A 16,539-nucleotide genomic window follows, 5' to 3' on the forward strand; every position below is an offset into this window, starting at 1 on the left:
GAGACCAGGAGGAAGCACCTGGCTCCTGGCTTCGGATCAGCATAGCACCAGTTGTAGCGGCCATTTGGGGAGTGAACCAATGGAAGACCTTTTTCTGTCTCTGTCTTATAACTCTGTCATAAACAACTTTTTTTGAAGGGCTCTATATTACCAGTGCTTTGCCAGCTCCCAAGACATTTGCTAAAGTTTCTCTGGTGTCATTAAGGCCTTATTTTTCAATGTAAATCTAGATTCCATTATCAGTAAAGTCACCCATTTGGCATTTTCCTCCTAAGGTTGAACTGGAAAATCCTAGAGGATCCAAAAGTAAAAGAGCGGACAACACTGACGTCCACTTATAACCTGTGACTCCTTCCGGGAAGCTGTGAACAACTTGCTGGGTCTTTCGAGGTAGATGCAAGGTCTTCTACAACAGCACTAAGGCCTCCCAAGACCCTGGGAAGTCTGGGTCTACAGCTTTCACATCAATCGGAGAGACTGCATAGGCTGCTGTGGGAAACAAATTGGTTCAATGAATCCCAATGGGTTACATTCTAGTCAACAGTGTGAACACACTACATGTCTGAAGTATTGCATACTTAAAACAAACCACATAGAACAGTTTACATACTTCAGGGGTAGGGAGGGAAGAACTTTGTAACATTAAAAAAACCGTCACAAGGGGCCAGCGCTGTGACGCAGCGGCTTGAAGCCCTGGCATCCCATGTGGGTACTGGTTCTAGTCCCAGCTGCTCCTCTTCTGATCCAGCTCTCTGCTGTGGCCTGGGATAGCAGTGGAAGATGGTCCAAGTGCTTGGGTCCCTGCACCCACGTGGGAGACCTGGAGGAAGCTCCTGGCTTCCGACTGGCGCAGCTCCGGCGTTGCGGCCATCTGGGGAGTGAACCAGCGGATTGAGGACCTCTCTGTCTCTACCTCTGTCACTCTTTCAAATAAATAAAATAAATCTTAAAAACTGTCACAAATAAAAGTGAAATGTTAATAAAAAACCTGGCAGGGGCAGATGTTGATAAGCAAATGCTTGGGACTCTTGCATCTCGAATCAGAGTGCCTGGTGAGGGTCCTGGCCACTCCACTCATCATCCAGCCACTTGTTCACAGTTACCCTAGGAGATGCCAGGTGATGGCCCAAGTACTTGGGTCCTTGCTACTCCTGTGGGAGACCTGGATGGAGCTCCTGGCTTTGGCCTGGCCCAGCACTGGCTGTGGCAGGCATTTGGGAAGTGAGCCAGCAGCTGGAAGATCTTTGTCTTTCAAATAAAGTAGAGATAACTTAAAAAAATTAAAAACTGGGCAAGTACATGAAGCAAAACTGATCACTTTTAATATGTAAGTCCTGAGCAAGTCATCAAAACAGGGGAGCATTCCAAAAGAAAGCTGGGTAATTTAGACAAATAAAAAGCACAAATGGCCAGTAAAACCCTGAGACAAATATTTCACCTCACTAGGGATCCAATAGGCAAATTAAAACAAGATTCTCCTTTTTGGGAGGCAAACTATCAAAAATAAAATGAGTACAACTGGTCCATTAAAACTGTTGGTGCATAGGAATATAGTCTGTTAGACATGTTAAGTCAGGCAGTATTTACTGAAAGCCTTAAAAATGTGCTGCTTCTTTGGTCCAGATATGCCCTTCCTAAGAATTTATCCTCAGGCATGAATCAGACTAGTGCAGGAAAGTGTTCACCATGTCAGGCCTCAGGACGGGTTTACAGTTCCGCCTCCTGCATTCTGCACATGCTGCATGTTAATTGGAAAGGAACAAAATCCTGCAATGCTATGGGAACATGCCAGAGGAAATAACAACTTCCCAAGGTATGCTTTGCTAATTCCACCCCACCATAATTTATATTTTTATTATTTTTATTATTTGAAAGGCAGAGTTATGGAGAGAGGAAACACACACACACAGAGAAAGGTCTTCCATCCACTGGTTCACTCCCCAGATGGCCGCAACAGTTGGGGCTGAGCCAGGCTGAAGCTAGGAGCCAGGAGCTTCATATGGGTCTCTTGTGTGGGTGCCGAGGCCCAAGGATCTGGGCCATCCTCTGCTGCTTTCCCACACATCAATGGGAAGCTGGATCCGAAGTCGAGAAGCTTGGACTCGAATTGACACCCACATGGGATGCTGGCACTGCAGACGGCATCTTAACCCGATGTGCCACAGCGTCAGCCCCAGCCCTATCCATAATTTAAAGATAGAAGTAAAAACTCTAAACCCCACAAACTGCAAGTGTTCAAATTGCAGTCTCACTGCAAATTCAAGTTCAAAAAGCATTCTCAACCATTCCTTTCCTCCATTTGGGTCAGACTAACCTGAGCAACAGATGAACAGAAATGTTCTAGAAACATGTAGGTTATTAAATAATTTGTTTATTGTACTGCATTTATAAAGAAAACAGACAATGCACTCAGTAGAAAGAATAAAAATGTATTCAGGGTTTTATTTTAACTAACAGCAAATAGAAATCCTTTAGTAAGATCTTGGCAATTTGACAGCATGTGGTTAAGCTCAGTACAGGTACACGGGGTACTCAGGAGATTAAGTTCTACAGCTGCCTCTTTCTGAATCTTCTAATTCACTTGGCTGCTTAAATGACAGGAGAAAAAAGCCCTTATTTCCAAAACGAAGCCATAGGTTTTCTCTCCTACTAGTTTCCTGTCAATTGTTAAAATGAAGCCTTCAGTCTGTTTATGTGTTATTATCTCACCTTTATAGCCTCACCAGAATTCCTGTTGTCCACAACTGTGGTTTTACAATGTAGAAAAGAATTCAGTGCTAGTCTGCTATTGCTGTAGATGTAAAACCCAAAGTGGATTGGGGTCGCTGAAGGATTTCCCTGCCGTTGTTTGATGCAATCTACTCTCTTTATTCTTGATTGGTGCATAGACAGTCTGACTTCAATTCTTTCTACAGGAACACGTCTGATTTCAGGAGTACCCAGTCAAGGATCCAACACACGGCTGACCAGTTACTTGCAGTATTGTTTTTGAGTTAAGGGGATGGCTCAATGCCACCACTTTTTCCTGGTAGATAGGCTCTCACACGGAAAGATGGCTACCCAATTTTCTCCCTGGTAGCTTGCTGGTAGAGCTTCAAGTTGCACCCCCTTGGCTTTCTGGAAATTAGTCCAATAGCCGCTTCCAGAGGATGCTGTAATCCAAGGCCCATTTGGTCCGTGCTGAGTAAGCGGCTGTGACCCCAGTTTTGCCCCCTCTTTTGCTTCTCATATTACTTGAGGAATATGTAACGTCTAGGGCAAGTCTAGGAGAAGCCAACCCTAAATAAAATTCTAAAAGCCTCTTCTCATTAAAAAAAAAAAAAAAAAAAAAGGCCTGAAGTACATCTTAATTATCTCAAAATTGTGATTACAAACTTACATTATACAAAGAAATAGCAGCAGAGAATGGCTAACCTTAAAAACTAACAGGAAGAAAAGCCAACAAAAAGTGCCATCCCACCCCCCTCCCCCCCATGGTTCTTTTAAATTGGTTTTCGTTCAACACCTCATGCCGCTGAGAAAAGGAGAAAGGCAGAGCCACAGAGAGAAACTGCTTCAAGGCCAGAATCTCAGGCAAGGCAAAGAAAGAAAAAGCTGTTTGGGAACAAACCAAATAAAACAAAAACCAAAAACAAGCACAGGACTGTGTGGGAAAGATCTGAGGCCAGATCTCCTTTCCAGAGTCATCCTGATTCTTTAGTTGTAGGCCATTAAACTCAAGGGCACTGAGTAAAGTTAGCCAGAGATGATCTAAAAAAAAAAAAAAAAAAAAATGGAAACAAAGTAGCCAATCAAAACCAACTCTGCTCTTAGGGTAGCGGACAGCACATAGGAGAGGACTGTTTGCAGAACACCTGAGGGCCTAAGAAATTACTAATCAATGGTTCCGCTTCATTTATATTAAAAATCAGACTGAAGATTCAAAGATCTTAGTTATTAAAGGATGAGAGGAATCTGACAGTGCTTTGAACAGTGATACAATGGTACCTAAATTCAATGTTTACATAGCTCATTTCAAAAGGAAGTGGAGTTGGAACTTGGAAGTTGCAGGAAAAAATGTGAACGTGGGGAACAACAGAACAATCCAGGAAGACCATGCAGCCTGGATCCAGCAAGTTTAATGTCTCTGCTGTACAGAGCGCACACCCTTCCCCTCCTGGTCGCTATGCTGGCAATAGGACGTGTGCTAGGAAATGTGACTCTAGAGTCAGAGAATAAAGGGTGGGCTCACACATCTTCATGGCTCTAGAGTCAGAATAAAGGGTGGGCTCACACATCTTCATGGCTCTTTTGAAAAAGGATGCTTATTCCTAGAGGAGAGGCGAGAGTACAGGGCGAAAGGTTGTTTCACATTTCAGTCCGTTAGTCTTTGGCAGAGCCCAACCAAGGCCAAATTCACCTAGGATGCCCAACGGGTATGGGGACCTCCACAGGGTCAACTAAGCAAACCCAAATGAACACGTGGATTAAAAAAAAAAAATCTAGAATCCCCTGAAGAGCTTCACCCTGAGAAGGGAAGCGAGAAATGCCTGGAGGGAGGGGCGGGGGCAGTGTGGTGCTCGATGCTGCAGCGCTGGCCAGGGGCTTAGGAGTTGAGCCACGGATGCCGGAGACACTCCGCGGCGGTGGCTCTCTTCTCGGGGATCAGCTCCAGCATGGGCAGTAAGAAATCCGTGAAGCCAGCTGCCTCTTCCTGAGACCACTCATACTTCTCCACCAGAACCTCAAAAAGGCCCCAGGGCTTCAGCTTCGTGATGTGTTTCAGGTCACCTGTGGTGAAGACAATACAAAAGAAACTGACCAACACTGACAAGTGCCAAGATTCTCTTGTGGGAACCCAGGAACGAATTCGGGTAGTGTACAAAGAATCAAATTAATCTTCTACTCACAAAGTACTTGTCTAAAGCATTCTGTAAGATCCTAACAGTTTAAGATAATTTATTTTCTCCCCTATTCCAACATTATTTTTGGTTTCAAACTGGGTATGCATGATTAGGAAGGTTTTCCCTAAAATAAAGATTCAATGTTACATACTCAACATGGTCTCACATGGTCCCCCAAAGGCAGTCTATCCACACACACCAAGAACACTTTGTACCTTTTGCTCAACAATCCAGCAAAAGTTGCTTCAAAATGAAGCAAAAATTTCAAAAGAAAGAGTTCACATCAGGTCAAACATGTACGAAAGCAGCAAAAGAACAAATTCAATATAGACTGAAGGCAGAGTAGCATATACTCTGGAACCTCTGTTTCTTTGAAGTGGTAATTTAAGATAGTCAATTATTAATGGCTTACTAAGGAAAATGTTGTTTTCACATATGACACATATTTGAAATCTCTGTGTACAATGAGTGCCTATGTAATCACCTACTCGGTACACGTACATATCTTAACCTGACTTCGCGCAACATGGAAGAACTCTTATGAGACAACTTTACCACCTTTCTGCCTGATAAGAGGCTTAAGAAGGTGCTGTGGCATAGTGGGTAAAGCCGCCGCCTGCAGTGCCGGCATCCCATATGGGCACCGGTTCAAGTTCCGGCTGCTCCACTTCCGATCCAGCTCTCTGCTATGGCCTGGGAAAGCAGTGGAAGATGCCAAGTCCTTGGGCCCCTGCACCCGCATGGGAAGACCTAGAGGAAGCTCCTTGCTCCTGGCTTCGGATGGGCACAGCACCAGCCGTTGTGGCCAATTGGGGAGTGAACAAGCAGATGGAAGCTTGCTCTCTCTCTGCGTAACTCTTTCAAATAAACCTTTTTTTTTTTTTAAAGGAGCAGTAACATTTCTGGGGATGTCTCCTGTCACAAGGAGTAAAATCAATTTTTCACAGCACTTGTGTAGAAGTTGTAAGGAAAAGGGGAATCACAATTCGGGAAAAAAAGTTTTCTAGATCCTTTTAAGTCAGTTTTTGACATTTCAGTTGTATTTGAAATGTGTAAGAAATACACTATCAAGTCAAAAATTTGAAATCAGTTTTATTTTTGTTCCAGTCTTTAACAGTAACATAAACTTATAAAACTGAAGAATGTAAAGTTAGTCTGATGTTTAAGTGATTGTTTTGGGCATCACTGGGATATGAGATGAGTGAAACGTAGTTGTTGCCTGGAAGAAGCTGAAACTAAACTACTTGTCCTGTGGTAGGGGTGGTTTAACACCGACAAAAATTTGCATTTTTCTTAAGTGCTGAAGTAGGAACAACCAGAACCATCAACCATGTCCCAGGCACTTACAGCCATGAACTACCTACCATCCTCATTTAGAAATTCAGACGGATGCACAGTGAGCTTGTGTGGAAGGTCACATAGCTGTGGAGCAGCAGGGATTGGACACTCTGCCTTCCGGTCTCTGCTCTTGGCCAGCGCTGTTTTACCCTTCTGCTAAGTCACAGCTCAGCACTCAAGGCCCACCTTTCTCTAAGAACATGCACCCAGCTGTACTTACCTCTTCATATTTAAACCCTTTGCCGCCTTAAGTCTGGGAAAAAACAAACGCATTTTACCTTTTTTGGTGAAAAATTCCTTGGAATATTTTCCTGCCACAATGAGCTTGCGCGGTACCTTCCCCAGAAGTTCTATGATCAATGCAATGTGATCTGTATGTTTCAAACATTACAAGAGGGAGAAAAAAAGACATACATAACAGGGGTAACACCGGCAGCAGAAAGCACAGCGTGCACAGCTCTCTGGAAAGCATTTCAGCCTTGCTTTCTGTCCTGTGCGGGAAGAGGACCAACCCATCCAATGGGGAATCCAGGAAACCGTCCAGTGTGACCTGACTGACAGCTATCGGCTATCTTGGTGTGAACGCTCTGCTTCCTGAATTGCGTCCCTGTGGCCTACAGGAACAGTCATGGTCACCAAACCGCTTCTGCAACTGGAGTCCTTGTGACTCGTTCACCGAGGGCAAAGCTTCCTGGAACTCTGCCTATCGGTTCTATAATGTGTGCAATGTAGTCGAAAATAGAAGGGCAAGATAGCAGGAAGATCAAGGACAAGCTGTGATACAGGTTTTTCTATGAACAGGTTTTTCAAGGACTAACCGTTCAAATGCAGCTACAAATAAAACCAAGGATACAAGGGGGAGACTGGGAAGGCTGAGAGTTATTTCAGGTGGCTGATCACCTGGCAGTAGTTGGCAAGTCCTGTTTTGGATTTTGGAGGCTTTTTTTTGTCTAACTGTCTGGGTTCAGGTGGGTTCTTCAGTTAAGGTAAAAAACCATACAAATACACTTTAATCACTCTACAACTGTATTTATTTGTTTACTCTAATTCTCTGGGTTTCAAGAGTAAAAGTATCACCTTCTATATAGAACATTCACAGTGAAACCCTCACATCTGGTAAATTCTATGAGTTTTTATGATCACCCTGTACAACAGGTCAAAGATCAGTACCTCATTACAAAGACAAGAAAACAGAACCTCAGAGAAAATCAATGGCCTACTTGAAGCTTCAGGGCCAAGAGAGCTAAAATGCAATTGAAAACCCTCATCTTGTCTTGCTAGAGCTTTACATTTTCTTCCTAAAACTCATACTTTTTAATTAGAAAGTAGCACAAACATTTTAAAATACAGCTGCAGGACCAGGCTACTTAAATGTCCAAGTCAAATAGGGACTCATAATAGTCATGGCATGCAGGTGGACCTGAGACCAGCCACAACTCATTGCCTTTTAATGCTTTAGGTAACAAAACTAAGAATATGAAGAGGTGTTCAAAAAATGATGGCTTCCAGCCAAAAGCTTTATAAATGACTCTAAACTCACAGAATCATTGAAGGCTCAAAGGAGGCACTTAACATTTTCCACTTCTGCATCTGACAGGGGAGACAACATGTCTGGGATTCTGTGAAAGTCTCACATAATATCTCTTTCACATGGACAGATCAGCACGGTCGTTTTAAAAGGACTTTACATTCATGAATTCATTGCAACCTTTGTGCAGTTTTGTCAGAATACATGGTTTGGTAATAAGCACCTCGGTGCCAAGAAATTCCTGCCAATTTTAGGCAGGACTTGCAAATAAGTATCTTTTTATACATTACCATTAACAATAATCAAAGTGAGAATATCAAAGAAAAAAATGAGACTACAGTTTCTCTTACTGTAAACTTTCCAGAGAAGTACTGATTTGCTTAATATTTTCCTAGGGCCAGTGTTATGGTATAGCAGGTAAAACGCCGCCCCATGCAGCACTGGCATCCCATATGGGCACCAGTTCGAGTCCTGGCAGCTCCACTTCTGATCCAGCTTGCTGCTGTGGTGCTTGGGAAAGCAGCAGAGGACTGCCCACGTGCTCCAGGAGAAGCTCTGGGCTGCTGCTTCAGCCCTGGCTGTTGCAGCCATCTAGGGAGTGAATCAGTGGATGGAAGATCTTTCTCTGTCTCTTCCTCTCTCTAACTCTGCCTTTCAAATAAATAAAATCTTTAAAAAAAAGTTTGTTTCCTATAATAAAGGTTTATTTTACCCCTTGAAATTGTTATTTATATATAATTGCAGCAATTTATCTCTGGCTTTTCAATTAAATACAGGATTGATATACTTGGATGGGAAAAATGATCAAGTATTACCCCAGAGTTAGGACTATGGAATGTCAACAGCAGAGCCATGCTACATAGGCCCCCGTCCCACCATGACTTGTAACGATCATGAATACACGGCCAGGGGATAAGGGTTTGCCTTTCCCCACTCTCACAGGCCACACTGCAGTGGAACAGTACAGAGGGGCTGGGGCTGATCTAAGGATGATTAGTATTGGCTAGCACAGGAGGAATAAATTAGGATCTAAGTATCTGGGGAAGATGGTTCCCCTGTTCCCTTACTTTTCATATATATTTCAATTTTCAGGTTTGTCAGTTATGGTCCTTAGTATGATTCTGTTCTACATACTAATATCTGTGGAGAAAAACTGATTATTTTCCTGAGCAGATTATGGTAGGGTACTTCTAAAACACTATAAACTTGCAACACGAACTTAGGACCCAGAAAAAAAAAGCAAGCGGAGGACAGGGAAAATTATGAGTATATATGGGTAGTAATTATAGTATCTTCCAACAATGAGTACACACACAGACACACACACACAAAAATATGTGACATGTCTAAACTTCCCAAATCTGCCAAAATAGGCACTTGGCTATGGAAAGTAGTTAGTATACCATTTTCTCAACAGCCCTTGTTAGTAATCTTAGCAGGCCCAGCATTGCCTGTTACTATCCCAGGGGACCATGCTTTGAGAAACAGCAAACATTCTTTGCTCTGCAGAAAACAAAAACCCAATTTCCCAAAGCCTGGAAGCAAACGCAGAGAGCAGAGACTTCTGCACTCTGGGAGGAGTCACCAGTGCTCGCTCTCAGCATCCTCACTCATCCTGCAAGCAAAACAAAAAGTTGCCTAGACTGTAAAAGGGAATCATTTCTTCATTCGACTTACTAACTCCTTTACTCAGCTGGGTGCTATCATGATGGGAAAATCAGACATACATGGCTGTCTACCTCCACAGCCTCTCAGATGGAGAGCCTGGGCCTTTTCCATTGGCTACCGCAAAATGTAAATCCATTATATTTCGTTTTACAGTGGAATTCTAAATATATCATTTAAGAAGAAAATATTGGGGCTGGTGCTGTGGCGCAGTGGGTTAACGCCCTGGCCTGAAGCGCCAGATTCCCATATGGGCACTGGTTCAAGTCCCAGCTACTCCACTTCCAATCCAGCTCTCTGCTATGGCCTGGGAAAGCAGGCCTTGGCCCCTGCACCTGCGTGGAAGACCCGGAAGAAGCTCCTGGCTCCTGATTGGCGCAGCTCTGGCCGTTGCGGCCAACTGGGAAGTGAACTCTGACTTTCAAATAAATAAATAAATCTTAAAAAAATTTAAAAAGAATAAAACATAACTTTAGCTTTCAGAAAACAGAGTAAGAATGCTAAATGTTGCAGAATTTATACAAACAGGACACAGTTTCTATACCCTATTCAGGTAGTGTGTTTCATATTAAAAGCACTGACTCCCAAATAAGGGAGGAGGCATAACTGAGTAACAGGTTGCTGGACAGGTAAATTCAAACTGGATAAAGAATAAATCACTATAAATACAGCAAAGAAGATAAACAGATGTTGGAGAAAAATTTACCTGGCAACAGAAATTTTAACCAATTGTGGCCTTAAAATAATGTACTATGTCTGATGTCTAAGGTAAAGTATTTCCATATTTCTGTCTTTCTGGGATTCCCATAGACTGAGCACACTACTAGGAAGAGCACGGCTGCTCACTGCTAACGAATGACGTTAACCCCACGTGGAGAATCTGACTGCTCTGTGCAGACATCCTCAGCTCAGGCACTCACCTTCATCTCGAGTATATTCTTCCCCTGAGTGGGGCTCAAACAAATAGTCACCCGTGGCCAGTTCAAAGGCCTAAGAGAAAAAAATATGAAAACATCAGAGGAAAAGGTCTTTGGCAAGTTATTGACTTTGACTCAGTATTAAGTAGTATTTCATCCATGCAAAAAATCACAACATTGGATGAGAAAATTAACAGGAGCTCTAACTTGGAGATGATCATTTTATTTTTTAATTTTTAAACATTTTCTATTTTAATAGTCTGAAAGGCAGGATAAGAGGCGGACAGAAAGGAAAAGAAACCTCCCACCTACTTGCTACACTCCCAAATGCCCACAACAATCAGGATTAGGCCAGGCCTAAGCCAGGAGCCAGAAACTCAATCCAGGTCTCAACATGGGCGGCAGAGACCCAAGTACTTGAGCCATCACCTGCCGCTTCCCAGGGAGAGCATTAACAGGAAGCTAGAATGGAGAAAGGTACTGGGCCTTGAACCTGGGGACTCTGCTATGGGATGTAGGCTTCTCAAGAGACATCTTAACCATAGTGCCAAACACTCACCCCTTTAAAAAAAAGTCTAAGGTTATTCCTAAAGTTTTTCCTTCCATACCCGTACTTTACTAAAATGGAGAAAATAGGAAAAGTTCAGTTAAACTAAATCAGCACATGAATTATTCCATGGCAAAAAACAAAGCCCAAACCAACACAAACAAACAAACAAAAACACCCAGCAAGGGATGAGGAGAGACTGGGCAATGGGTTCATTCGAACCCTTCCCTTCCTCAACTTCAGGTTTCAGTAGAGCAGGACCCCCCCAAGGCCGCTGCTGCCTTCCACCCTTCAGATTCAAGGATCCTGGAGCCCAGGCGTGGAATCTGCACAAGCAGGGGAAGGGATGAATTAGCTCGTGTGGAACACACAGCTGTGCTCTGACTCCCAGCCGAAACCATCTCCGAAACTTAGTTTAGACAGCACCTTTCTATAACTCGAGGGGTCCATTTTAGCAGGGTCACTAATTTACTTTGAATAAGTGATGTTTTATGCAACTAGAAGCAGCAGATTTTTTATCAATTTGTTTTTATTGACAAACAATAATTGTATAGATTTTGATGATCAAATTAGGACTATTAGCATCTATTTCTTCATATATTCAAGATTTCTTTGTAGTGTGAACATTCCAAAAGTCTTTCAGGGCCAGCACTGTGGCAAAGCGGGTAAAGCTGCTGCCTACAGTGCTGGCATCCCATATGGGCACCGGTTCAAATCCCAGCTGCTCCACTTCCAATCCAGCTCTCTGCTATGGCCTGGGGCAGCAGTAGAAGATGGCCCAAATCCTTGGGCCCCTGCACCCGTGTGGGAGACCCAGAAGAGACTCCTGGCTCCTGGCTTTGATTCAGCCCAGCTCCAGCCATTTGGGGAATTAACCAACAGGTACAAGACCTCTCTCTCTCTACCTCTGCCTCTCAAATAAATAAATATTAAAAAAAAAAAACAAAAAACAAAAACGGTGTTGGGAAAACTGGACATCGACATGCAAAAGAATGAAACAAGACACTAATCTCACATCATATACAAAAATTATCTCAAAACAAATTAATGACTTAGACATTAAGACCAGAAACTGTAAACTACTAGAATAAAACTCAGGGGAAAAACTATACCACGTTAGTCTGGATAATGATTTTCCGGGTTTGACCCCAAAAATGGAGATGTTGAAAGCAGAAATAGATCAATGGGATTACATCAAACTAAAGTGCTTCTGCATAGCAAATAACTAACAGTGTGAAAAGACAATCAATAATTGGGAGAAAATATTTGTAAGCCATGCATCTGGTAACAGCACATGCAACGATCTGAATGTTTCCTCTAAAGTTCATGTGTTGGAAACTCAATCCATAATGTACAAATGGTGGGAAGAGGAACTTGATAGGAGACAGACACAGAGAAAAGAGCAATCTCCCAGTTTCTGGTTCACTCCCCAAATGGCTGCAACGGCCAGTGCTGGGATGGGCCAGTCAGGAGTTCCATCTACGTCTTCTATGTGAGTGTGGGAAGCCAAATACTTGGGACATCTGCTGCTTTCCCAGGAGCATCAGCAGGGAACTAGACAGGAAGTAGAGCAACGGGGACTTCAAGTGGCTTCCATATGGGCAGCACAGGTGCTGGCTTAACCTGCTACGCCACAATGCCGGCCACCCAAAAAGTTTTTGAAATACCCTTGTATGTGTGAAATCTAAAAAAGCTGAATTCAGGGCTGGTTGTGGTGTAGTGGGTAAAGCTGCTGCCTGTGACGGTGTTACACCACGTGGGTGCCTTTTTGTGTCCTGGCTGCTTCACTTCTGATCCAGTTCCTTGCTAACGGCCTGGGAAAAGCAGCAGAAAAATGACCCAAGTTTTGGAGCACTTGCCACCCATGTGGAGGACCTGGATGAAGCTCCTGGCTTCAAAGAGTGCTGGCCATTATGGTCATCTGGGAGTGAACCAGTGGATGGAAGGTCTCCCTATCATGTAACTCTTTCAAAATAAATTAATCTACAAAAAAAAAAAAAAGTTGACTCCTAAGAAAGAACAGGTAGATAGGTTGAACATGGCTTTGAAACTTATTTGAAACCAGAAATGCTATCTTGTTAATTTTTGTTTAGTCATCAACTTACTGCCTCTTTTTTTTTTTTTAACTTTTATTTAATGAATATAAATTTCCAAAGTACAGCTTATGGATTACAATGGCTTCCCCCCCATAACTTCCCTCCCACCTGCAACCCTCCCCTTTCCCGCTCCCTCTCCGCTTCCATTCACATCAAGATTCATGTTCAATTCTCTTTATATACAGAAGATCAGTTCAGTGTAACTTATTGCCTCTTAGGCATGGAGAAGTGATATCATTAAAGATCTAGTGTTTGGGGCTCTAACCCCGAGAGTGTGAAGCAAAATAAATCTGCGTTAACAGGCAGGAAAAATGTTCTGAGACTAGAGAGGCGGAAGATAACAACAGTAGTCAGAGGCAGAAGAAAAAGCCAGCATCACCTGATATAAACTCCACAGAACAAAAGGAATGCTGGGGAAACTGCAGAGGATGCTTCAAAAAGGTCACAGAATTCAAAGGTTTTTTTGGTGTAAAAATTTTGAAATGCATGCATAGTTTTTCCATACTACACACCTTCTATGAACTTTTTGAAGACTCCTTGTATTCTACCACTTGCTTACTGCTTTAAATGTAATTTCTCTCTTTGATCTTACCTTAGTAAAAGCAAATAAATGGTTCTAAATCAGGGGTACACATAAAGATGGCTGAGGAACATTTCCAAAATGCCGTGTCTACTGCACAACCCCCTCTCCTGTCTACAAATCATAGACAAAAGTCCCTGCCTCACACAAAAAGCACCAAGAAAAACAACATGTATTTCAGGAGGTGACAGGTTGCATGAAAAAAATGATAAAGTGGGGACTATTTTAAAGGCTTCTCTGAAGAGGTTATATTTGGGCCAAGATCTGAATAACTTGAAGGGGAAGGTACACCTAAAGGTTCCAGAGTGAGAATGAACTTGGCCTGAGCAGGAAAAGAAAACAGGAATCTGAGCAACCAGATACAATTAAAGAATACAAAAGAGGGGAGGTAATGTGATTTAAGATTTATGACTATTCAGGCTGCAATGTGAAAATGTACCACAGAGAGAAAAGCAGACATAGAGAGAAATTGGGTGGCCACTGTAGTGATCCATGTGCAACAAGATGATGTCTTGGGCCACAACAGCCTAACAGAGAACTAGGAACTGGCTGCTGTAGGACAGCCCCCAAAGGAAGGACACACAGAACTTGTGGATCCACTAGGTGTAGAGCCTGAGAAGAAAAAGAAGGAAAAAAAAAAAAAAAGACTTAAGGTTTAAGATTTTGGTCTGAGTGACTGGGTGGTCATTACAAAAACAGGGTCTGTGGGATGAACCAAGCATTCTATTTTGAAAAAGCTGGATAAAGAGCAGAAGAGAGCTGAGGATGTCATGGGACTTGATGAGATCACCCAGGAAAGGAGGTTTCCATTAACTGGTATAAATTAAAAGTAAATGAGGGGCCGGTGCCGCGGCTCACTAGGCTAATCCTCCGCCTGTGGCGCCGGCACACAGGGTTCTAGTCCCAGTCAGGGCGTTGGATTCTGTCCCGGTTGCCCCTCTTCCAGGCCAGCTCTCTGCTGTGGCCCGGGAGTGCAGTGGAGGATGGCCCAAACTGCTTGGGCCCTGCACCCCATGGGAGACCAGGAGAAGCACCTGGCTCCTGGCTTCGGATCAGCGCGGTGCGCCGGCCGCAGCGGCCATTGGAGGGTGAACCAATAGCAAAGGAAGACCTTTCTGTCTCTCTCTCTCTCTCATTGTCCACTCTGCCTGTCAAAAAAAAAAAAAAAAAAAAAAAAGTAAATGAGGGAGAGGGTGGCATTGTGGTATAATGGGTAAAGTCACTGCCTGCAGTGCGGCATTCCATATGGGCGCTGGTTCAAGTCCCGGCTGCTTCACTTCTGATTCAGCTCTCTGCTAAGCCTGGGAAAGCAACAGAAGATGGCCCAGGGGGCTGGCGCTGTGGCGCAGTGGGTTAATGCCCTGGCTTGAAGCGCCAGCACCCTATGTGGGCACCGGTTCAAGACCTGGCTGTTCCACTTCTGATCCAGCTCTCTGCCGATGGCCTGGGAAAGCAGAAGATGGCCCAAGCCCTTGGGCCCCTACACTCGTGTGGGAGACCCAAAAGAAGCTCCATGGCTTCGGATCGGCCAATTGAGGAGTGAACCATTGGATGGAAGACCTCTCTCTCTCTGTGAAATTCTTTCAAATAAATAAAATAAATCTTAAAAAAAAAAAAAAAGATGGCCCAGGTCCTTGGGCCCCTGCACCCACATGGGAAACCCGAAGAAGCTCCTGGCTTCGGATCTTTCAGCTCTGGCCATTGCAGCTATTTGGGGAGTGAACCAGAGGATGGATGACTTCTCTTTGCCTCTGCGTCTCTGTAACTCTTTCAAATCAATTGAAATAAATCGTAAAAAAAAAAAAAAAGAAAAGAAAAAAAAAAAAGGCCTAAAAACACTCTGGGAAGCAACCTGCTTTAAGTTCCTGCTAGCGTGAAAAAAAAAAAGTAAACAACCAGGGCAAGGGATTGCTGTAGGCTTTGAGTTCAGGCTTCACTTTTCATTTGGTAATCAAAGTATTCCTAAAATACTACGCGAGCTGACACACAGAAGTCACATAGGATGAAAAGAGATCTAGGACATGCTAGCTGGTGGCAGCACAGTCTTCCTTCTCACTTATGTGCTGTTCACTGGGTTTATAATGAAGGTCCTGTGGACAGCCAGCTACAAATCACCCTTGGGGAGCAACTATTTGCTCCCTCAATTCATCCTGCATCTTTCTCTGCTTAGAAGACTTTAGAACAGGTTGAGGGCTGTGCATGTCATCACCTCGATCTCAAGTGCAGCAAATGCTCCACTCTCCTCCACCTTCACTCATGGCAATATTGGGGAATTCAGATACTACAGCACACACCAATGGCAGGGATCTACACAAAAGACATAAACCCTAACAACTATATCAGAGAAACCGACTGTGAACAAGATTATATACCTTTTTTTGGTGGTTATATGAACTGTGGCAGCAACAACAAAAAGTCAAAAACAAAAGCAGACCTATGGGCTTCACTGTGTGGGGTAAGGAAACTGCATGAAAAGAACTCAAAATATTACTTATTAAAACAGTATCATAGGCCGGTGCTGCGGCTCACTAAGCTAATCCTCCGCCTGTGGCGCCAGCACCCCAGGTTCTAGTCCCGGTTGCTTCTCTTCCAGTCCAGCTCTCTGCTGTGGCCCGGGAGTGCAGTGGAGGATGGCCCAGGTCCTTGGGCCCTGCACCCCCACGGGAGACCAGGAGGAAGCACCTGGCTCCTGGCTTCGGATCGGCGCAGCACACCGGCCACAATGCGCCGGCCATAGCAGCCACTTGGGGGGTGAGCCAACGGAAAAAGGAAGACCTTTCTCTCTGTCTCTCTCTCTCACTGTCTAACTCTGCCTGTCAAAAAAAATTTTTTTTAATTAAAAATAAAAAAAAATTTTAAAAATGGTATCATATCTCTACCTCCAGTGTCTTACTATTACTGAATAAAGGTGCAATCTTCACTGGTTCACTGCCCAAATGCCCTCAATGGCTGGGGTCTCCTACATGGGTGGCATCAGCCAATTTC

At 43.7% G+C, this 16,539-nt stretch overlaps 1 protein-coding gene across 1 annotated transcript in view; it reads right to left on the bottom strand.

Annotated features, from left to right (window-relative positions):
- Positions 1–2,353: 2,353 nt before the first annotated feature.
- Positions 2,354–16,539, bottom strand: part of SRPK1 (SRSF protein kinase 1) — a 68,313-nt gene continuing 54,127 nt past the window's right edge. The window contains 3 exon segments of the mRNA XM_062186017.1: positions 2,354–4,770; positions 6,500–6,592; positions 10,335–10,404. Of these exon segments, the coding sequence (XP_062042001.1) occupies positions 4,586–4,770; positions 6,500–6,592; positions 10,335–10,404 (348 nt within the window). The 3' untranslated portion in view covers positions 2,354–4,585.

The sequence above is a fragment of the Lepus europaeus genome, chromosome 3, assembly GCF_033115175.1.
Source record: "Lepus europaeus isolate LE1 chromosome 3, mLepTim1.pri, whole genome shotgun sequence".
Classification (NCBI taxonomy): domain Eukaryota; kingdom Metazoa; phylum Chordata; class Mammalia; order Lagomorpha; family Leporidae; genus Lepus; species Lepus europaeus.